The sequence below is a fragment of the Rhinolophus sinicus genome, chromosome 1, assembly GCF_057876585.1.
Source record: "Rhinolophus sinicus isolate RSI-liver-muscle chromosome 1, RSI-T2T, whole genome shotgun sequence".
In the NCBI taxonomy this organism is placed as follows: domain Eukaryota; kingdom Metazoa; phylum Chordata; class Mammalia; order Chiroptera; family Rhinolophidae; genus Rhinolophus; species Rhinolophus sinicus.
The window spans coordinates 174,546,647-174,569,300 of NC_142501.1; the positions used below are offsets into that span (position 1 = coordinate 174,546,647).

Genomic DNA, 22,654 nt, shown 5'->3' on the forward strand with positions numbered 1-22,654 from the left:
TGTATCAGTAGTTTTGTTTTATTTCATTTTTATTTTTTGGCATGTAGTTCGTAGTATAAACATACTACAACTTGTTTATCCATTCTCCTGTTGATGGAAATGTAGGTTATTTCCAGTGTTTGTCAATTATAATAAACACCTATGAACATTCTTCCCCAAGGTTTTTTGTGGACATGAATTCTCATCTCTTAAATATATTGTTAGGAGTGGAATTACTGGGTAATAGGAATTACTGGGTAATTGAATGTCCAACTTCAATTAGTCATTGGAACATCATCCTCAATCCATCCAGTACATATTAAATATGTGCTTTATATAAGTAGTTACCAAAATTATATCTTTTATATGCAATGCAAAGGTCTTTCCTATTAATGTATATGTCACATTAACTAGCAGTTGCGATACATCTTGGTCGTTAAACTAAGTTGTAGTTTCATTTGGAGATTTGTTTTAACTGTTACAGAGAACTGAAAACAGTAGAAATTGTCAATAAAGTTGCATTGTGGGGAATCAAATAAAACCAGAAATACTTTTTTTTTCCTTTTGTATTTTCCAATATTTATTTGGGGTTGTTTTGGGGGTTGTTTTGGTTATTTTTACATTTTATATATTGTCTTTTGAACTTTTAATTTTAGGGCCTAGGAAAAACTATTCAAGCCATTGCATTCCTGGCATATCTCTATCAGGAGGGTAATAAAGGTCCTCATTTGATCGTTGTTCCAGCGTCAACTATAGGTTTGTAATACTGTCGACACCCATACTTGACTATATACTATTTCATATAGGGAGAGGAAGAGCTGTGTGTGTGTGTGATTTCTTAGTTAGTCGAGGTGAATATTAATTCCTATGGTCTCAGAAAAGCTTTTTTCTCCTTTGTATATGTATGTGTATTTTTACTAGAAATATTTTAAAGAAAATACATGTAAGTCAATTATATTAATAAATTAGGGACCATTTGATAAGATTCTTTTGTTTTTATAATAATTTTACATTGTTTTTATGAGTCTTTAAGAGAAACAGTGCATTTAAATTTATAATTAAATATTTACTGAGTCAGAATGTGTGCAGTTCATCCCCACTCTAATTACTGTTCCAATCCTGCTCAGTTGATTGGATGTAGAATAGAGTATGAGAATGTTAGTGTGTATAAATGTAACCCCAAAACCCGTCTCTTTAAATTGGAGTAAAATTGTGACGGGTCTGTGATTTTTAAAAATCATCTTGTATTATTTTATAAAAGAATAATTTCTGGGCAAAACCTGTCAAACTTTAGTGTTCGTTTTAGTGCATACACATACCCTATTGTAGCAGATGCAAGTAATATCTCTTTTGTTTCATAGATAACTGGTTAAGGGAAGTTAACTTATGGTGCCCCACTTTAAAGGTACTCTGTTACTATGGTAAGAATATGTTCTTTTGCTTTTAACTTAGGAAATTTCTTTAGAATCCTAACATATATAGTAAAGTACAATAAATGCAATCAATATGTGTATATTATTTTTAAATTCTAGGTTCTCAAGAAGAACGTAAACAGATAAGATATAACATTCATAGTAAATATGAAGAATACAATGTAATTGTGACCACGTAAGTATTGAGAAAAAAAATATTTTTGGAAATTTTTTGCAGCCAGCAAAGTTTCAAAAAATAATTTTAATATAAAGGAGTTTATGCTAAGAACTATGCAACTAACATCATGGAATGACTTATGATGAGGATTCAGGCATTTTTCAATTTGATGTGTAACAACAAGATAGCAGTTTTTTGCTAGTTCATGAGGTGACTGACAGTGATTATAAAAAGATTTTGTCCACTTGATTGAAAACGTAGTGTTATAATAATGCCCTCAGTTAAACTTAGAGTGACATTTAAACTTATAAATTCAACAACAAAGGAATTGATAATCAAAACGGGAAGAGGACATGAAAAGACATTTCTCCAAAGAAGATGTACAGATGGCCAACAGACATATGAAAAGATGCTCAGCATCACTAATCACCAGGGAAATGCAAATCAAAACCACAATGAGGGCCGGCTTGATGGCTCAGGTGGTTGGAGTGCCACGCTCCTAACGCTGAGGTTGCCGGTTCGAGTCCCACATGGGTCAGTGAGCTGAGCCCTCTACAGCTAAGATTGTGAGAAATAGCTCTCCCTGGAGCTGGATTACTGTGAGCAGCCACAGGTTAGCGTGGGCTATCATGAGCTGTGATGACTGACTGGCAGCCAGCATGAGTGGCTGGTAGCTGGCGAGAGCTGCCATGAGCTGCTGTGAGCAGCAGACCGACGACCAGCAACCGACTGCCTCAGCCAGGAGGGAGCGCAAGGCTCATAATACCAGCATGGGCTAGGGAGCTGTGTCCTACACAACTAGACTGAGAAACAAGGGCTTGAACTGGAGTGAGGCGGGGAGATGGAAGAAGGGGGCAAAAAACACAACCATGATGAGGTACCACCTCACATCAGTCAGAATGGATATTATCAAAGTCAACAAGTAGTATGTGTTGCTGAGGATGTGGAGAAAAGAGAACCCTTGTGCACTGTTGTGGGGTTGCAAATTGGTGCAGCCTCTGTGGAAAACAGTATTCCTCAAAAAAACTAAAAACAGATTTACCATACAACCCAGCAATTCTACTTCTGAGTATTTATCCAAAGAAAGTGGAAACACTAATTCGAAAAAATGTATGCACCTCTATGTTCATTGGAGCATTATTTGCAACAGCCAAGATATGGAAGCAACCTACATGTCCATTGATATATGAATGGATAAAGAAGATGCTGTATATCAGTACAGTGGAATATTATGCAGTAATAAAAAGAATGAAATCTTGCCCTTTGCAGTAACATGGAAGAACCTATATTTTGATATATTTTGAAATATATCAGAAAGATACCATATGGTTTCACTTATATATGGAATCTAAACAAAACAAAACAAGAACAGTCAGAAACAGAAACCAAAATGATGGTTATCGGAAGGGAAAGTGTGGGGGATGGGTTAAAAGGGTGAAGGAGAATATAGTCAATAGTAATGTGATAAGTTTGCACAGTGACAGATTAAAATTAGTGGTATGATCACATCGTAAGGTGTAAAAATGTCAAATCACTATTGTATACCTAAAACTAGTAAAACTAGTACAATACTATATACCAGCTATACATAAATAAGTTTTAGAAAAATAAAAAGCATTTCTTTTAAAAATAATAACTGACATTTAAGATATTTCACCAAGATGATTTATAATATTTCTAACTTATAAATAATAATAAATACAATGAAATCTCACTTCTTGAAAAATTTGAGTAGGAATAAGGGTGGAAAATATAACTGAATAAGTTGATCATTACTTAGTAGTAGATATTTGTCATAAATATCTAGCAGAGAACTTAATGCCTTCATGTTATGTTTATTATATAAGCTATTTTAAGCTTCATATTAACTGTCAGTATTTGATTATTCTCTCTACTGACTTCTGTAGGCGGCCATGATTAAAAGAATTCATTCAAAATTCTTAATAAAATGGACTCCATGTTTATATATAGTCATGTACTGCTAGCTGCTGTTATTTCTTGGATCTACTCTAGTAGTTTAATACAGTAGTGTTGTGTTCTCAACAGAAATGTCTTAACCTAATGCCCTTTTTTCTCTTGCTTCTTAAAATATAACAGTTAATGAAACAAAGTGTATAACAGGTGCAGATTACATATAAATCGTACCAAAATTGGCCTCTTCTTAGGTGTGTAGAAGTTGTCTGATTACATTATAAATTGTAAATTTTCTTTTAACTACATATGGCAGCTTTCATAACTTGTTTACATGTACAGCAGTAATTATTGGATACAAGTACATCCAGCTGTATCTTTTAAGTGCTGGCTATTAGAAATGTATAAATAAAAAATAATTTTACAAAGCATATGTCTTACTAGGGTCCAGGCTCCTAAAGGTATAACCATAGAGATTCTTTTTTTCCTTTGGTGACAGGTATAATTGTGCAATCAGCAGTTCTGATGACCGTAGTCTCTTTCGACGACTGAAACTTAATTATGCAATTTTTGATGAGGGCCATATGCTGAAGAATATGGGCTCCATTCGCTACCAGCACCTTATGACAATTAATGTAAGAGTGTTTTGTGAGTTTTTCCAATTATGATGAAATTTTACATTATGTATTTTAATGTATATAGCATTTTATATGAGGGTCAGCAAATTTTTTCTATAAAGGGCCAAATAGGAAATATTTCATGCTTTGTGGGCCATTCAGCCTCTGTCACTTTGCTATTGTTTTATAATCCGTTAAAGATATGAAAACCATTTGTTGTTCATGAGCCTCAATTTACTCTCCCTTGTCCTATACGGTAAACTATATGAACATCAAATATAATCTTTCATCATGTCATAAAAATGATCTGAGGATGCAAGTTACCTACTTATAAAATGATACCATTAGTTTTATACCTTCTACCTTAAAGCACAATATTTCATAATTTTTCTAAATTACTAATCTTTCATCGCAGAATTTGATACTATTAATAATGGTTTACATTTGTTTTCTCCCCTTCTAAGGAGGGTAGACAAATAAGAATATGGCTCTAGTAAAAAAAAAAAACAAACAAAAAAACCTAATCTTACTTTTACCTTCATTCACAGGCAAATAACCGTTTGCTGCTCACAGGCACACCTGTACAGAATAATCTGTTAGAACTCATGTCACTGTTGAATTTTGTTATGCCACACATGTTTAGCAGTAGCACCAGTGAAATACGAAGAATGTTTTCTTCTAAGACAGTAAGCATAAATTCATATTTTCTCCCAATTACATTACTTTGTGTTTTACCTGGGTTACTTTCCTTTTTTGGTCTTTTTTCCTTTTTTCATGGTGCCTATGTGGTATGAAATAAATTTAAGGAGTTGATATATTTATCCTTAGTTGAGTTGGGAAGTCAGCCATAATACAATGGGAAATTAACTGGTAACTTCTATGAGTTTCTAAAAGTTTTGGTTTTTAATATCCTAATTTTCTGAAGAATGACAATTGTAAATTAGTGGAGAGCTTAGATATATAATATGTGGGGAAAGTTTGATCATTGCATCTGCTTTATTGAAATTAGTCAGATAAATTAGTAGTATTTCTTTATAAGTAAACTAGAACTGAACAAAGGTTGAATTTCTGGAAAATTCCTATACTGGGACATATTTTTTGAAGTGAAAGTCCATACATACAAAAGTAATTTCTAAAAGTTACACTAAAGAAATCCTATTTAGAAGAAAATCTTATTTTCTCCCCATTGCTTAGAAAAAGTACAGTATAGTCTTCAACAACTCCCACATCTTCCAGTACAGCAATGTTTGTATAGATTCTTCATTCTCTTCCCAGGTCACATATATTTTGCAAGAATTTTCTATGATACTCTTCTACTGCAAATTAATTGCCTTTTAAACTTTCAGTAATGTATTCTTTCCCATTTGATAGCCTCGCAGATCATAGGCTATGGAAGACTTCTTTACATTATAGAATAAAGTTCCACTTCTTTAATTTTCCAAAACTAACAGGTTTTGGCTAGGAACTATCCTCATTGTTTAGACCACATGATTTCCTTGACCTGTACTACGTAGCTTTCTTTTAAGACCATTTTGCACAAATATAAATTCATTCTCTCTCTCTCTCTCTCTCTCTCTCTCTCTCTCTCTCTCTCTCTTTATCTCTCTCTTTTTCTCTCACGCTCTGTCTCGCTCTCTCTCTCTCACACACACACACACACACTTTTTTCCGTGAGAGTTATCTAGGTACTCCGTAATGACTCATCAGTTAATAACTTCTGAAAACCTACTACAGTTCAATTTTATTACCTCAGCAGAATACACAATTACATGTCATGAAACCTCATAATACATATGGATCTTTAAGAGGTAGATTATAACCCAGAATTCAGATGTAAACTTCCACCTAGAATGGATTGAGTTTCCATGGAAAATAACTCAGATTGTAGTGAGGGAGATTTTCAGGTTGTGTAATATTGTTATTGTGAACAAATGATTTCTAAAAGGATATATTCTTATTTTACTTAGAAATCAGCAGATGAGCAAAGTATATATGAAAAAGAGAGAATAGCACATGCAAAACAAATTATAAAACCATTTATTCTAAGAAGAGTAAAAGATGAGGTAACTCTTATCTGCATATTTTTTATTATGATGGTTTTTTAAAATTCTGTTTTCCCCTTTATTTGAATAATTTACTTCAGCTGTTTTCCTTTCTCAGGTTCTCAAGCAGCTACCGCCCAAGAAAGATCAAATTGAGTTGTGTGCAATGTCAGAGAAGCAGGAGCAACTCTATTTGGGTCTTTTCAACAGATTGAAAAAATCTATCAATAACTTGGGTATAATCTGATTTTCACAATTTTATGTGAAAAATATAATCCTGTACTGGCGTTGCATTTTGTTTAGTCAGATTATAATGGGATTTACTCATTCTTTTAAAAGATTAGTTGGAATTCGAAGAGATAATTTTAAAACTTTTCATTTGCATTGAGATACATGTCAACAAACAGCTATCTGCTTGGTTTTTTGTTTTGTTTTTTAATGTGTACTCTTTGGATCACAGAAAAAAACACAGAAATGTGCAATGTCATGATGCAATTGAGAAAAATGGCCAATCATCCTTTGTTACATCGCCAATATTACACAGCTGAAAAACTCAAGGAAATGTCTCAGCTTATGCTAAAGGTAAGAATTTCATCATATGTTAACACTGAGCTTTATTAAGACTATTAAACATGAGGTTAAATTGTTAGGCCAAAAATCAGACTATTGAACTAATGAGCATATTAACCCTTTAACAACATATTTAAGAAAAACATTTTTACGGTAAAGTTCAAGATACTTTGGGGGACATAAGCGCCAAGAAGGACTGACAGTTTATATCAGGAGTCAGCAAACTGTGGCTCTAGGGCCAAATACAGCAGTGTCTTTTTATAAAGTTTTATTCTAATACAGCCATGCCCTTTTATTTCTTATGTTGTCTGCTTTCTCAAAACAAGGGCAACATTAAACAGTTGCAAAACAGATTATTTTGCCTACAGAGCCTAAAATATTTACTGTCTGGCTCTTTACGTAATAGGTTTACCAACTCCTGATCTAGACTGCATAATACACTTCTTTATTTTTACCAAAAGATTCCTCAGATTATATGGCCTGGGTACTGAGTTATTTTTCGTTTTATTTCTTCCTTATTATATTGTATCCATTTTACCTGTTTAACTGTTATCCATTTTATCTGTTTAACTGTTTATTTTTGCCTAATTCTCCCTTAACAATTGGCGCTTATTTCTCATTATAAGTCTGTGTTGAAAGCAACCACTTGCTTTCAAAAATTTTTTTATATTATTTTAAACTTATGGAAAATTTCAGACATGTAAATGTAGAGAGAATTGTATAGTGAACTCCTCTGCCCATGTAACCTTCACACGTTTTCTGCAGTTATCAGGAATGACACTGGTCTGTTTCTTTTTTACTTATTTATTAAGCATAGTTGTTAGTTATATTAGTTTCAGGTGTACAGTATAGTGATTTGACATTTTTATACCTTACAGTATTATCACCCCACTAATTAGTAGTCATCTGTCACCGTGCAAACTTACCACAATATCGACTATATTTGCGTTCACCCTTTTCACCCATTCCTCCATCCCCCTCTCCTATGTCAACCATCCCTTTGGTCTCTGTTTCTATGAGTCTGTTACTGTTTCGTTTGTTTACTTTTTTGTTTTCTTAGATTCCACATATAAGTGATACCACATGGTGTTTGTCTTTCTTTAATTTATTTCACTTAGCATAATACCTTCTACGTCCATCTATGTTGTTGCAAATGGCAAGATTTCATTCTTTTGTTTTGATGTGTAATATTTCTGTGTGTGTGCGTGTGTGTGTGTGTGTGTGTACCACATCCTCTTAATCCATGCATCTATTCATGGACACCCAGGTTGCTTCCATATCCTGGCTATTGTAAATGCTGCAATGAACATAGGGATACATGTATCTTTTGAATTAGTGGTTTTGTTTTCTTTGGATAAATACCCAGGAGTGAATTGCTGGGTCATATGCTAGGTCTATTTTTAGGTTTTTGAGAAATCTCCATACTGTTTTTTCATAGTGGCTGCACCAACAGTGGACAAAAGTAAACATTACTCTTGTTTCATCTAGACCTCTCCCCAGGATTATTTTGAACTAAGTTCTAGACATTATTTCATCTGTAAATATTTTGGTATGTTAACTCTAAAACAATAAGTACTTCCCTCCTCTTTTATTTTACCTAAAAAAAATGAATATTAATTTCCTTTGCTAAATCTGTTGCCCTAAAATGTTCTAGGATTTACATATTTTATGAGATGTGAACAATGTTATTAGATTGTTCTGATCATATTGTAAATTATCTTCATTTTGAAGTGTATATATTGTTTTGTTTTGTTTTGAGGAACCTACACATTGTGAAGCCAACCCTGACCTGATCTTTGAAGATATGGAAGTTATGACAGACTTCGAATTACATGTGCTTTGTAAACAGTATCGACACATTAATAACTTCCAGTTAGACATGGACTTGATTTTAGATTCTGGAAAATTCCGAGTTTTAGGACGCATCTTGTCTGAATTGAAAGAGAAGGTATTAAAGAAGAATGCTACTCTTTTTCTATATTTCCCAATTAGTTAAACTTGTTTAAAACAATTCTGGTATGACTTCACTTTCTTGAAGTTTTAGGCTATATCAGTTCTACATCCTTCTAGAAATTAGTGTTTTGAGCATTTTTTGGATACAATAATCTCCCCTTATCTACTCTTTCATATTCCATGGTTTTAGTTACCCACAGTCAATTGTGGTCTGAAAATATTAAATGGAAAATTCTGAAAATAAACAATTCATAAGTTTCGCATGCCATTCTGAGTTGTGTGAAATCTTGTGCTTTCCCACCCGGAACATGAATCATCCCTTTGTCCAGCATATCCACACTGAAGACACTATTTACTATTTGTCTTTTAGTCACTGAGTAGACCTCTTGGTTATCAGATCTATTATCGGTTATCAGATTGACTGTCATGGTATCATGGTGTTTGTGTTTAAGTAGCCCTTATTTTACTTATTAGTGGCCCCAAAGTGCAAGAGTAGCAGTGTTGGCAATTAGGATACAGTGTTGGCAATTAGGATATGCCAAAGAAAAGCTGTAAAGTGTTTTCTTTAAGTGAAAAAACTATATATGTATAGGGAAAAACATTATCTATGGCGTCAGGCATCCACAGAGGTCTTGGAATGTATCCCCTGTGAATAAGGGGGTTCCACTGTATTTGGGCATTTATTTTCCTCACTATTTTTCCTGTCGAACCTCAGAAAAATAGAAGTTAGTAGAATACATCTATATTGATGTTTTTAAAAAATAATCTTAATTGTTATTTCATAGGTGACAGTCTGTATGATTGTTTCAGAGTGAGTATTTTAAAGATACTATATTAAGTAGTAATTTAATTAATTCTACAGTTTATATGTGAAATAGCTTAAATTTGTAAGATCACAATCCCAATAGTACTTTTCTATTTTAGTAGCTATTCCCATTAACTGTCCTTAAAAATCAAAACTGAGAATTAAATTTTAGGTCTGAAGTTTAGAAATTTATTTATTTATATGTAATCTAAACTAAGAATTTTACCTTTGCTGTGATTACTTGACTTTTTTGAAGAAGCAACTGATCATTAGATACTTACATCATAATTTTATTTTCCATGTATCTAATCCATAAATGTATTTTCACAGGGTGATAGAGTTGTGTTATTTAGCCAATTTACCATGATGCTGGATATTTTAGAAGTTCTCTTAAAACATCATCAACATAGGTACCTCAGATTAGATGGAAAGACTCAGATTTCTGAAAGGTTGGTATACTTCAGTTTCAAAACTCCACCTTATCCTCAAATAAGTGGAAATGTTTGTATTTTAATATCTGGAGCAATTGATAGAATTGTATAACTTTGAGTCTTCTATGTGTGGTTACTTCAAATCATTACCTTAAGATGGGGAGCATTTTCTTTTAATCTTTTGGTCTGAACTGCCTACAAATATATGGTAGATGTTTTCGAACATCTCTGTTGACGAACATTTCGGTTTACGAACACCGTACGTTTTATGGATCTATAGTATCATTAGATGGTAAAATTCATGCTAAATTTGCAGTTTTAGGGGTTGGCTTTAAAGGTCTGGAACAGATTAATCCATTTTGCATTACTTTCTATGGGGAAACCGTGTCTCGGTTTTCGAATGTTTCAGAACTCGAACGGTCTTCCGGAACGGATTACATTCGAAAACCGAGGTACCACTGTACTTTGAAACAGCTGTTACAGTTATATACTTACCAGTGTTTTTCTTTTTAAAAATCATTCAAAGTCTGAAGTATTTTATCTTTAAACCAAGATTGTTTTAAAATCTTGAGCTTTTCATGTTTTAAGGGTAATTGAATTTTTTGTTGTTGTTTTTATCGGCACAAGTAAATTTTTTTTCTCTGGTGTTAGAGTGAGGGTAAGAAGTCATGCTAAAAGAGATTACATCAGTACAGTTTGATCTTGAGATCCTTAAATTCACAGGCATGTTGTCTATCAGTAGCAGCTGATAGACTTCTGAGAAGATTAAAGGTGTATGCAGAATTTAGATAAGCCAGAAGTTATAAACAAAGGACAAAATAGTCCTTTAGGAAGTAATTAAATCTGAATATTTGAATTAAGTAAGACTTAGTAGAGAGATGAGTAGTATAGAAAAGAAGTTGGTGAATTGGGAAGGTCTTTCAATAAAATAGCTACAGGTAATGTACTGTAATACAAAGAGCATGTATTTACTCTTCAAGTTCATTTTTTCATGAGATATGATTGTTTTCAGTTTTAATTATATAACCTTTTAGTGAGATTTAACCTAGTACATTCATCTTACAGGATTCATCTGATTGATGAGTTTAATACCGATATGGATATCTTTGTGTTTCTGCTGTCAACAAAAGCTGGTGGCTTAGGAATAAACCTGACTTCAGCAAATGTTGTTATACTTCACGATATTGACTGTAATCCATACAATGACAAACAAGCAGAAGATAGATGCCATAGAGTAGGCCAGACTAAGTAAGTGTTTTCAGTTGAAATTTATTTTTAATTAAATGCAAGTTTAATTTGTGTAGAATATTTGCATACAGTCTGATGTCCTGCCTTAGTTTTTACATTTTTAGCAATGCATGGCTGCTGATGTATTGCATATCAGCGGTGTTGAACATAAACTATGTAACCTAATCACTTTCTAGTAATTAAAACAAAGTAAACTCCCACCCCACCCCAAGTAGTTCTTCTGCTAATGAAAAGGAAGTTTTATCAATGATCCAACCACTTTGAAAAAGGGGTAATTAGTAATTAAAAAGACTTGCTTGTTAGACCATTTGAGAGCCAGATAGACTTGGTAATATACATGCTGTTGCTACCCTGTTACCCTTTAAGAAATAGATTATTGGAATGGTAGATATTTTAGGTGACGGTTAATTTTGACATTGGTCACAGGACCGTATAGAGGTGAAAGAATACCTACAATTCAAATCTACTTGCACATTTAAGCAGTGGACAATGTCTACTTTGTGGAGTATTTTACTGTATTTCCAAAAGACAGTGATAGATTCATTTATGAACCAAATATTTATCAGTACCTATTGTGGGACTAAAACCTCCCTTGTAGTCTTTGTACTACATTTCCTTACTTTTTGTACTGAATTATTTCTTAGAACCTAATAAGCAAAGTACATCCCTTTTTTAAATGGAATACTTTTCTGAACCTAGAACTTTTTGTTGTAATATAGTTTTACCAGTAATTTTTAAAGTATAAATATCTTTTTTCTCTTGGCTCAGTAATAGGAAAGGATGTTTAAAAGTGACATGCTCAGAAAAAGGAGAAATTAAATTTATGAAATATTTGTTACACAATTTTCAAATTATTCTTGTTAAACTTTGAGATTATTTATATAGTTCATATGTATCCAAATAATTTTATATTTAGTAACCAATGGACGTATCTTTATCTTTTTTGTTTTCTTTTTAGAGAAGTACTAGTTATAAAATTAATAAGCCAAGGGACGATCGAAGAATCCATGCTAAAAATTAACCAACAAAAATTGAAACTAGAACAAGATATGACCACGGTAGACGAAGGTAAGTTGTTTATAAGGAGAAATTTCTGTATTATCCACATGAAAATGCGTTAAATTAGCAATAATAGCAAGAGGATAACAAAGATGGTCTGAGTCCTTAACTGGCATGCAGTTTAGGACTGGCATGGGAGAAGATAAGCATACTCATTTCAGAAGTTCTATAATTACAGATCATTTTGCCAGATATAAACACCTTGACTTTGGAAAATTCTTTCCATTCTATCCTTTATCTCTGACACCAAAACATTCCAGAAATAAAATTGTATCTGTTATTTTATACACAATTTTATGATTTACCTACTATGTAAGTAATACGTATGAATCAAAATAATTAAAATAGATGGCCTAATATTAACTTATTAAGAACTCTAACATTTACATTAATTTCATTTTGTCTAGCAAGTATTTATTGCACTAGAATGCAGTAAAGTGTATTTTTTCAAAAATTTCAGATTGAAGTAGTTGGGTCTAGAAAAAACCCTCAAATAAGAAACCTTCACTCCACCTTTTTGAAAAGAACAATTTTTAAAGTTTTATAAGTTTAAACATTTTATATATATTTGAAAAGATATACATCCACATAGTTCAAAATTCAAAAGTTACAAAAAAGGGCAAACAAAAGCCTCCTTCCCGCCCCGTTATCCAGCTTCCCCATAAAGGTGATACATTAGCTTTTTGTTACCAGTTATTTTATGCAGATAGCGGTAAGTAAGTATATGTATTCTCTCTCCCTTTTACAGAAGTTACGCAGTTTTCTACATCTTGTTTTTATTTAATGTTAAATTTAATTGAAAATAAGCATTTTTATTATTTGAATAAATAAGGATATTCCTAATACTGATAATGGTTTATTTCAATTCAGCAGATTTCCATTGAATATTTACTATGTTTTATTATTTTGTCAGGCATTCCATACTCGAAGCGCTCAATATATTTTAATCTGTCTTCAGAGAGAGATGTATGATATTAGTATGTGTCCTTCATGTATAGCGTTTATTTTAGGGTGCTGTGCCAGGTTGGGGAGGCAGGCATTTGAGAAAGCTTAACTAAGAAGCAACCAAGTTAAGACCTTTAAGGGTGAGGATGAATAGAATAACTGTAACGTAAACAATTAACAGTAATTACTAGGCTTCGTGTGGAGGTGGCAACTTGCCAATTTCAGATTATCCAGCAAAACTAAAAGAGTTAACACATAAGGCAGAGTCCACTGGGCACTGTGCTTTTCCTGATTATTTTATTAGAGCGTCTTTTCAAATTTGGTAAAGCAATTGAATACCTAGGTTAAGTCTCTTAGCAATGCTAGCAAATACCCAGATATGTTGATTTTATCCTATCAGTAAGTCTTTAAATAGAACCATCATAGTTATTAATAATTAATCGGGGACTGAGCTGTTTGATTGCCAGACTCCCGACTATCTTTAACTATCTTTCAAAATGAGAGGTTAGGGGTGGCTGGTTAGCTCAGTTGGTTATAGAGTGTGGAGCTAGTAACACAAAGCTTGCCGGTTTGATACCCGCATGGGCCACTGTGAGCTGCACCCTCCTTAAAAAAATTAAATAGATAGATAAATAAAATAAAATAAATAAAATAAAATAGAGGTCATTTCTCAGGGGTTAGTTTGTTTCCCCAAGCTATGTTCTCCAATCTTTTGCAAAGTGCGGGTGGTGGGAGAGGTGTAGTATAAGCCTACTGACTATATTCTCAGAGCCGAGGGGGAGTGTGGGGGTGGGAGTGTTGTCCTATTCAAATACTTAATTTTCCTATTCCCACTGCAGTTTCACAGCCCTCTGTTATCCCCACATCCAGTGTTTCTTTGATTCAAATTTTCCGAAGAGTAAACCTTTTGTATATTTGGGGCAGATGACTGGCTCTGATGGGAAGGCTTTAGGTGTCCTACCCATCAATCTCTTTTTACCTCCATATGTTCCCCACCTTTCAGAAGTACCCATTACCTCCACATCCTGAGCTCTAGGGGTGAGGGGGATTCTGAGCATGATGTACAGTAGCCTTGCATTTCCCACCTGCCTGCACTTTAGTTTTTGCTGTGTCTATTCTGCTAAAGTCAGCTTCCATTCTTCCATCTGCGTTTCATCTTCCAAAATTTGTTGACAGATCTCTCTCTCGACTGCTCTCTTTTTCTTCAGTTCTTTCTCTTTATGTTTAATGCCCCCCCCTTTGTCCCCCCATGGCATTTAATGGTATTTCACATGAGAGCAGAGGTGATATGTATGTCAGTCATTTCCAGTCATAATTTATGTAAATTATTTGCATTTATATAAATTTCTTTAGTTGAAAATTTACCTGTTATTTTCATACCTGGTGTGTGTTAAAATAGCAACTTATTTTAGCTATGCTCTTAGGCCATTAGCTTTGAAATGTTTAGTTATGAAAATTTCCCTCAGTTATCACTCTTCCCTTCTGTGGGAAATTTCCTCCTTTACCATACTGATGCTATTTATGTATCAGTTGTTCCCAGTAAGTGTTTTATTGGGTAGATGAGGATACAATAATGTCTTTCATTTAATCTCTTAACTGTGTATAATGATTTTGTCTTTGGCTTTGCCCCTGGTTTCATTTAAATAATTTGACACTGACCCTGATAAGAGTACAAGTATGCCCTTCTTTTCATCTCTCACAGTGAGTTCGTTTCCTCTGTAAACAAAAGGTATATTTGTAATATAGCATGTATGTGCTTTATGTTTTCTGTATGCTTCTTCTCCCATGAAACTGAAAGATTAAAGACCATGATTCCTCTCCTATGTGCTTGTCGGATTTTTGTGTTTCTAGAACTTGCCTTAGTGGATATCAAAGTGTAGCCCCTGGACCAGCTGCAACAGCACCACCTGGGAAATTGCCAGTTTGAATTGTAAATTCCCAAGCCCAACTCCAGCCCAACGCAGTCAGAAACTAGGGAAAGGACACTATAAACTGGTTACTGTTTCTGATACATGCTAAAGTCAGAGAACCACTGCTTTAGAATAAGAATTGTGTGGGTTTTTTCCTTTAATCTCCCTTAATACAATTATATTAATAAGTTATCTACCACTTAAATTTTTTTTATTATGGAAATTTTCATGCAAAAATGTTGAAAGCATAGCATGAATAAAAAGTACAATGATTCAACAATTGTAACATTTTACAGTGTTTATTTCATCTACCTTTTTTTAGTGAACTATTTTAATGTCAGTCATAGACATGACACTTAATGCTGAATGTTTCTGCATGTTCCTCTAAATTGCCATAATATTACTATTACATCCAGAAAATTAACAGTAATTTCAAATATTATCACATATTGTCCACATTTGGATTTTTCCCAATTATGCTCTTAATACTTTATAGCTTTTTGTAAAAAACAAAACAAGATCAAATGAAACTTCACACCTGCATTTTACTGTATTATTTTAGTGTCTTTAAATTTAGAACAGTCTCTCCACCCTTTCCTTCTTCTCTTCCTGCATCCCTAGTAATACTGAATTTTGGAGAGTCTTGTTGTCTTGTGGCTTTGTATGCTTGTTGTCTTATTCTGGATTTGCCCAATTATTCATGGTGTCAGTTTTAGGACAAGTGTCAATCTAGATTTCATGGGCTATTTTCCGACCTTGGAGGCAAGGGTGTCAGTGAATTCCATGAGAATTTATGCACTAGTTTGTGTTCATGTGCATATAACTTTCACTGAAAGGATAGATAAAAGTACTCTCATAATTTTAGATTATAACTGGGGGGAGGGGAGAGGTGATAAAGGTGATGAGTTTTGCTACATTTTAGCCCCATCTAATTTATAAAATTGTTCATAGCTACAAATGTCCAAATATTTATAAATTGTCAGCACTACCATGTTATTGTAAACTAATAAATCAGTTCTTCTAAAAAACAATTTGAGTGATTGAGTTAATCAAGGGTGACTAGATTCTGTGCCACCTTGACAGATAAGATGTTTTCACATCTTAGAAAATCCTGAATAATTCCTGGATAAATACCTAGATAATAGAGTCCCATTTAATTGAAATATGGGGCAAACATTGGGAAAAGATAATTTACAGTGGATACTTTAATCCTCAACGGGGATTGCTGTACTCAAGATTTTATTTCAATGTGTCAGTTAAATGGAAATCAGTGATTGTATCCTTGGACTGGAAATAAGCGTGTAGATGAAATGAGTCTCTTTGGTGTGATTGATTGGGAGCTCTATTGTCCTGTGTTCAGCATTCAGTTTGTTACATATATGTGTTTATTAGCAAACTAGAGGAGTAAATACTATGTGGATATGAAGATATGCTCCGAACTATCTATGTCTGTGTATCTTTATATTATGTATAGCAGATCCGAAACCTAACTGTAGATTGCTGTGCTGTCAGTAGGCACACGAGCACAGAGGAAGGAAGTAGCCCTGTTTTACACAGATTTGGGAAGGTCTTTAACAGAGCGTGACACTGAAGCAAACTGGGCCTTGCAAGATTATTAGGAATTCTCCAACGGTAGAGAAAATTGGAGAGAGAGAATATAGTTCATAAAATATTTTATTAAATTTTAATGCCACTTTTCTGACCTACAGGTGACGAAGGGAGCATGCCAGCAGATATAGCCACATTATTAAAAACGTCAATGGGCCTGTGAAATAACAATTGTGAATTCCTGATTGATGAGGAAATATCAACTTGGTGCACTCAAGGACATTTACATTATGATGACCATGGGGTTTATGAACATTTATAACTTTTTATAATTTCCATATTACATTTCTCATAGTATGGACAACTTTTTTGCCACTAACTGAATTCTCCCAATGCTCATATGTGAAATTTCCAAAAAAGCCACAAATATGTAGTCCTAAAGATACTGAATAATCATTTTACAAAACAGTTTTCTGAATGGGGTTTAGTTGGTGATTGTTTGTAACAAATATGCTAATGCTTTAGAAATGTCAGTATTTTTGTAATTATTTCTACCTCCAAATATATATATATTGTCTTTCACTGGATAATGTGTGTAGATTTTTACATGTGCCTTATTTGATGATGCTTATGTCTTGTTTTTGCTTGTCTCATTCGAAGTTCTTTTTTATTACGTTAGTTTAAAGAATGCAGCTGTATAGATGGTATAGTTTTCATTTTATTGCTATTTGAAGCAGATGTTCACCACTGTCAACAAGAACTCAACCTGAATCTAAAGGTGGCATTCCATATACTAACACCCCCCAGGTCCTCCCGAGTACTTCTGTTAAAACAAATTTATTTGGCTAGGCACTAAGTTGTTTTCCAGGGAATAGTAACTAAAGAAGCCCTTACCTTGCTCCATGGATTAATTCCTTCTGTTCATTTCCCAGCGGCACTAATTGTGTTTATTATTACTCTGCCTATTCTTGTGCATGTTTTCATTGATTTGCCTCTCCTGGCTTTTGCTTCTCTTGAAACTGTTGCCCAGTCACTTCTGCTCCAGTTCTCTTTACTCTCTAAATAGTAGTTTATTCCCGCCACATCTCCATGCATCAGCAAAATGTTGGTGACATTTTTCCAGCCTGGCACAACAGATGAACGGGCTCTTTCACTTCAAAGCATACTGAATGTGACTTTGTATTAAGGCAGCATTAGGTACCGCATGGAAATGGGTCATTACCTTTACATTCTTAACAAAATATGATTTATCAGTTTCCAGAATTGCCAGTACAGGACCTCCTGAAGAGAGAGCCATTGTTCAATTCCAATTCAGTGTGGGTGACAAAGTGAAATTTAGAAGTAAAGTTGTCTACTTGATATTTAGCTCTTTATTAAATCTTTCTTTAAATTTTTGCCTGTCAGTCTATATTGCTGTTTTTATTACACATCAGTTTCTTTGTATAACTTGTGAGTTTCATGTGTTTCGTTTTTATTATGTAAATATCATTATAAATAAACTTATTTATAAATGAAAGCTTTGTTAATTATTGGAGATTATACTTTCAGGGCATCCTGACTTGCTAAGATGCTAAGGTACTATAACCCTCTGGAGTTAGAAGGCTAATGTAGCTAGCTCTTACAGTGATTCTGCAGGTGTTAGACTGAAAACTCATGACCCCGTAGATTTACCCAATCTTGAAGGTATATTGCACATAGTCCATATATTTTAGTGTAATGAGGCTAAAAGGAATCAGCAGATACTACTACCTCCCCCTGCATCATAGTACCCAAATCACTTAGTCAAATTATTGGGAGTATTACCTTTTAAAATCTTTTAATGGATTTCTCGTAACTTCTGTATTAATGTATCTTCAATGATAGACTATTTCTTTTGTTGTTAAATCCATCTTTTGCTCTTCAATGAACTGTAGTTGGGTTCTTTACAAAATCCATCTTTTGATCTTCAATGAACTGTAGTTGGGTTCTTTACATCTGTAGTTGTAATGCTTTATTATGTCTTGGGCTTAATAAAAATATTTGTGATCATAAGTTGTATTTTCAAACCCTTTTTAAAAGTTTCTAACCCTTTATCCTTAAACTATATATATATATTGTTGAGCACAAATGCAGTCATATCATGTGCTTAATACGAGTATTATCTATTTCTCAATAAACTGGGAATTTATTGCTTAGGGTCTATTCTTATTAGTCCCTTCATTGGACTGAGGTCGGTAATCAGACTCCGTTATCAGTAGAGAGAGCATATGAGGCCACAGTTGCGAAAATATCTTGACCACCTGAAGCAGCTTTTACTTTTTTAATACAAGTCACACAGAGATGGAAGACATGCTTTATGTGTTTTCATAACTATTTCTAACCCCATGGACTTGAACTTTATGCCAGGAGATATTTGTATCGCAACATTAAGTAATTTTATGTTATTGTATAGTGGTTATATAGGAGTATCAGATTTGGTTTCCCTTTGTGTGACCTTAAGTAAGACACTTAAATGGTCCATAAAATTAAGGAATTGATTCTTTTCACTTTTTCTTCCCCAAATGTATGTTTTTCTTTTCTGATTTTAATATGCAATTTAGTTTCTGCTCTGATCTATTCATATTCTTTCTCAATTGCTCAGTATGGAAACATTTAATTTGGGTACAGGGTGGGATAATGAAATGTGTTATCCTTCAGTGAAAATAGGTGACCTAAAGATTGTGGTGATGCTATGATTGAAATGAAGTATTTCCTTATGAAATCTGCTGTGGCTGCATTTCATATTTGAATTATGATTTGTGTAAACAAGTGGGTCTGATCTTATTTTGAATTTTCATAATTTTAGATAAGATTGCATTTTACTAAATTCTGTTTTTATTAAAGTTTGTCAGAATGTAATCAATGTGCATGAAAATGAATATACATAAGAATGAAGAAAAGTTACTACCTTCATAATCCAGAGTATTACTCAAATTTTTTTTGTGAAAGATACTTTTTTTTCCTTTAGACTGCCTTGATAACATGATAAGAGTACTTTGCAATGAGATTTACTTATAATCTATTATTTATTAACAGCTTATAACCTATTATTTACTAACGATAAGAAAATATGATCCAAAAAAGCAAGGTACTTGGAAAATACACTTTGCATTTATGTGTAATCCTTAAGGCATAAAATATTTTAACATTTTTTCCCCATTTCAGAACATTGTTGAGAAGAAAGAATCACCTTAAACAAGATCGTATTTAGCTGGGCTTTCCTTTTCCTTTTTGCTTTCTTCCCCCTCACCCTCCACCCTCTCCCTGTTTTTGTCTGCTCAGCTATGTTTTCCTTCCTCTGCCTTGCATTTCAGGTGTAAGGCCAAGTATCATTAGTCTGTTTCCGTATAGAACATGACATTGAGCTAAACAATCCAATATTAATAATAGTAACATGTAAATTGAACTAAAATGTGATGTTCTAATATAATTATGGCTTAAAGTAGGTTAAGGGTAATCTAAATATATAGTTATTTGGAAGGTTTGTATTGAAATAACTTGTTTATACTGGGAGTTCTTGCTTTCCATGGTAGTGTGGGGCTGTGAAAATGAGTGGAAGTTGAAGTTTGCAAAATAGTTATTGGGGAAAGTGATTAAAAAGTTTTGTCAACACATTAAAAAAACATTGGTTATAAATCTATACATGAAAAAAGTAAAACATTGAGTACAATAAAATATTAGAAACAGTGACAAAGTTTTTGTCAAAAAAGTAGTTTGAACAGTACCTTCTTATGTTCAAACTTTTTTTTTAATACTTTGGAAAATTGTCATAATTCTAAATTTGGATCAGTTTCCAACATTTTATTATACTCTTTCAATGACACAAAATACCTCTGTTCTTTTTTTCTCTTTTAATAGACTTTATTTTTTAGAGTTTTAGGTTCACAGCAAAACTGAGCAGAAAGTACAGAGTTTCCATATACCACATGCACTGTCAACACCCTACACCACAAGGGTATGTTTGTTTCAGTACCTGCACCTACACTGACATAACCACCCAAAGTCTGTAGCTTACATGAGGGTTCACTCTGGGTGTTACACATTTGATGGGTTTGACGAATCTACCAATATACCATGTTTCCCCGAAAATAAGACCTAGCCAGACCATCAGCTCTAATGCGTCTTTTGGAGCAAAAATTAATAGAAGACCTGGTATGTCATGTTTTGTTACTATGTTATATAAGACCCAGCCTTACATTATAGTAAAATAAGACCCGGGTCTCATTAATTTTTGCTCCAAAAGACACATTAGAGTTGATGATCCAGCTAGGTCTTATTTTCGGGGAAACATGGTAGGATCCTACAGAATAATTTTACTGCCCTAAAAATCCTCTATAGTTCTATTCATCCATCCCTCCCTCCCCCTTAGCTTCTGGCAACCACTGATCTTTTTACAGTCTTCATAGTTTTGCCTTTCCCAGAATGTTAAATAGCTGAAATGATATCGTAGGCTGCCTTTTCAGATTGGCTTTTTTCACTTAGTAGTATGCGTTTACGTTTCCTCCTGTCATTTCATGACTTGATAGCTCATTTCTTTTTAGTGCCGCATAATACACCCTTGTTTGAATGTACGGCAGTTGTATCCACTCACCTGCTCAAGGACATCTTGGTTGTTTCCAAGTTTGGGAATTATCAACAATGTTGCAACAAATGCCCATGAGCAGAAGATTTTTGTGTGTACATATTTTCAACTCCTTTGTGTAAATACCAACAGTGCGGTTGCTGAACTGTATGATAAGAGTATGTTTACTTTTGTAAGAAACTGCCAAGCTCTCTTCCAGGGTTTCTGTACCATTTTTCATTCTTGTCACAGCAATGAATAAAGTTCCTGTTTCTCCCCATCCTTGCCAGCATTTGGTGGTGATGATGCTTAAAATTTTTGCCATCCCAACAGGTATGTAGTGGTATCTCATTGTTTTTATTTGCAATTCCCTAGTGACATGATACTGAACATGTTTTCATAAGCTTATTTGCCATCTGCATATCTTTGATGAAGTGTCTGCCCAGGTCTTTTGTTCATTTTGTAAACAGGTTATTCATTGTGTTGTTGAATTTTAAGAGCTCTTTATGTATTTTGAATAATAGACCTTTATCAGGTCTTTTGCAAATATTTTTTCTCAGTCTGTGGCTTGTCATCTTATTCTTTTGATTTCTGTTCTTTTAATATGAAGTTTTACACCAGTCTCCCTTCCTCTGGGATATTTTCATCTTTGTCACACCACCCTCCTCATTTATGTTGCTGAGTTTGCCTTCACCAGTTTCTCTGGCTGCATATCTAGAGCCATTTGAACTGCAGCAGTGTCAACACTCCCACTATCAGCTCTTTCCACTTTTGTTCAATTTGAATTTCACACCAGCACTATCAACTTGTCCTTTCTTTATTGTACTTTTGTCTTCGTTGGTGAGTTCCCGTTTTCAAATATCCATTTTTGTAAAATGTCAAATGTGTTTATCACTGAGAAACAAGCAGGCACTGCTACTACACACTATTGTCTGCGTGAACAACATTTGCAGTTAACTATCAATCACTAACAAGCTTTGAAAGAAGTGACATTGGTCATCCGTCATGCTGTGCATCCTATTTACATAGTGATCTGCTGACAATAGCTAGCAGCAAAGTTGAGGGAGTGTGTGTGGACCACGGCAGGTGGATGTAGCGTCTTATCTGATGGGAGCCTTACTGTGAAGAACAAGGAAGTTGGAGGCAACAGGCATCACCTAGAGTTTGGTCTGGGGCCTCCTTTGTATCCAGTCAGCGATGGCAGGAATGGCTTGGACTTTCTTCCTTAACATCACCAGCCTGCGATGGGTGTCCAATAGGTCAGGTTTCAAGACCAAAAGTGTAGTACTGCAAATTTCCCAGTAGAAATCTGCCCAAGTTACCTAGTTTAAAAGAAAATTTTCCATTTAAATGTAAAAGGCATAACTTCTTAATCTAAAAAAGTTTCTTTTAATCCAAAACAATCTTTTATTACAAAAGTGGAATATGTGTGATAGAAAATTCGAGTTAACACCATACTCCCAACAC

General features: G+C 33.8%; 2 protein-coding genes across 7 annotated transcripts in view; one reads left to right on the top strand and one right to left on the bottom strand.

The window, feature by feature from the left end:
• Positions 1-18,124, top strand: part of SMARCAD1 (SNF2 related chromatin remodeling ATPase with DExD box 1) — an 86,059-nt gene extending 67,935 nt beyond the window's left edge. For all 3 annotated transcript variants that reach the window (XM_019741131.3, XM_019741130.3, XM_088791943.1), the window contains 13 exons: positions 636-735; positions 1,341-1,400; positions 1,512-1,587; positions 3,980-4,115; positions 4,646-4,783; positions 6,065-6,160; positions 6,258-6,375; positions 6,600-6,721; positions 8,469-8,657; positions 9,798-9,916; positions 10,964-11,146; positions 12,105-12,214; positions 16,770-18,124. In XM_019741131.3, the coding sequence (XP_019596690.3) occupies positions 636-735; positions 1,341-1,400; positions 1,512-1,587; positions 3,980-4,115; positions 4,646-4,783; positions 6,065-6,160; positions 6,258-6,375; positions 6,600-6,721; positions 8,469-8,657; positions 9,798-9,916; positions 10,964-11,146; positions 12,105-12,214; positions 16,770-16,831 (1,509 nt within the window). In that variant the 3' untranslated portion in view covers positions 16,832-18,124. The remainder of the gene's footprint in view (positions 1-635; positions 736-1,340; positions 1,401-1,511; positions 1,588-3,979; positions 4,116-4,645; positions 4,784-6,064; positions 6,161-6,257; positions 6,376-6,599; positions 6,722-8,468; positions 8,658-9,797; positions 9,917-10,963; positions 11,147-12,104; positions 12,215-16,769) is intronic.
• Positions 18,125-21,988: 3,864 nt separating this feature from the next.
• The window catches only part of HPGDS (hematopoietic prostaglandin D synthase), a 45,924-nt gene continuing 45,258 nt past the window's right edge, over positions 21,989-22,654 (bottom strand). For all 4 annotated transcript variants that reach the window (XM_019741098.3, XM_088791946.1, XM_019741099.3 and 1 more), the window contains one exon: positions 21,989-22,509. In XM_019741098.3, the coding sequence (XP_019596657.3) occupies positions 22,345-22,509 (165 nt within the window). In that variant the 3' untranslated portion in view covers positions 21,989-22,344. The remainder of the gene's footprint in view (positions 22,510-22,654) is intronic.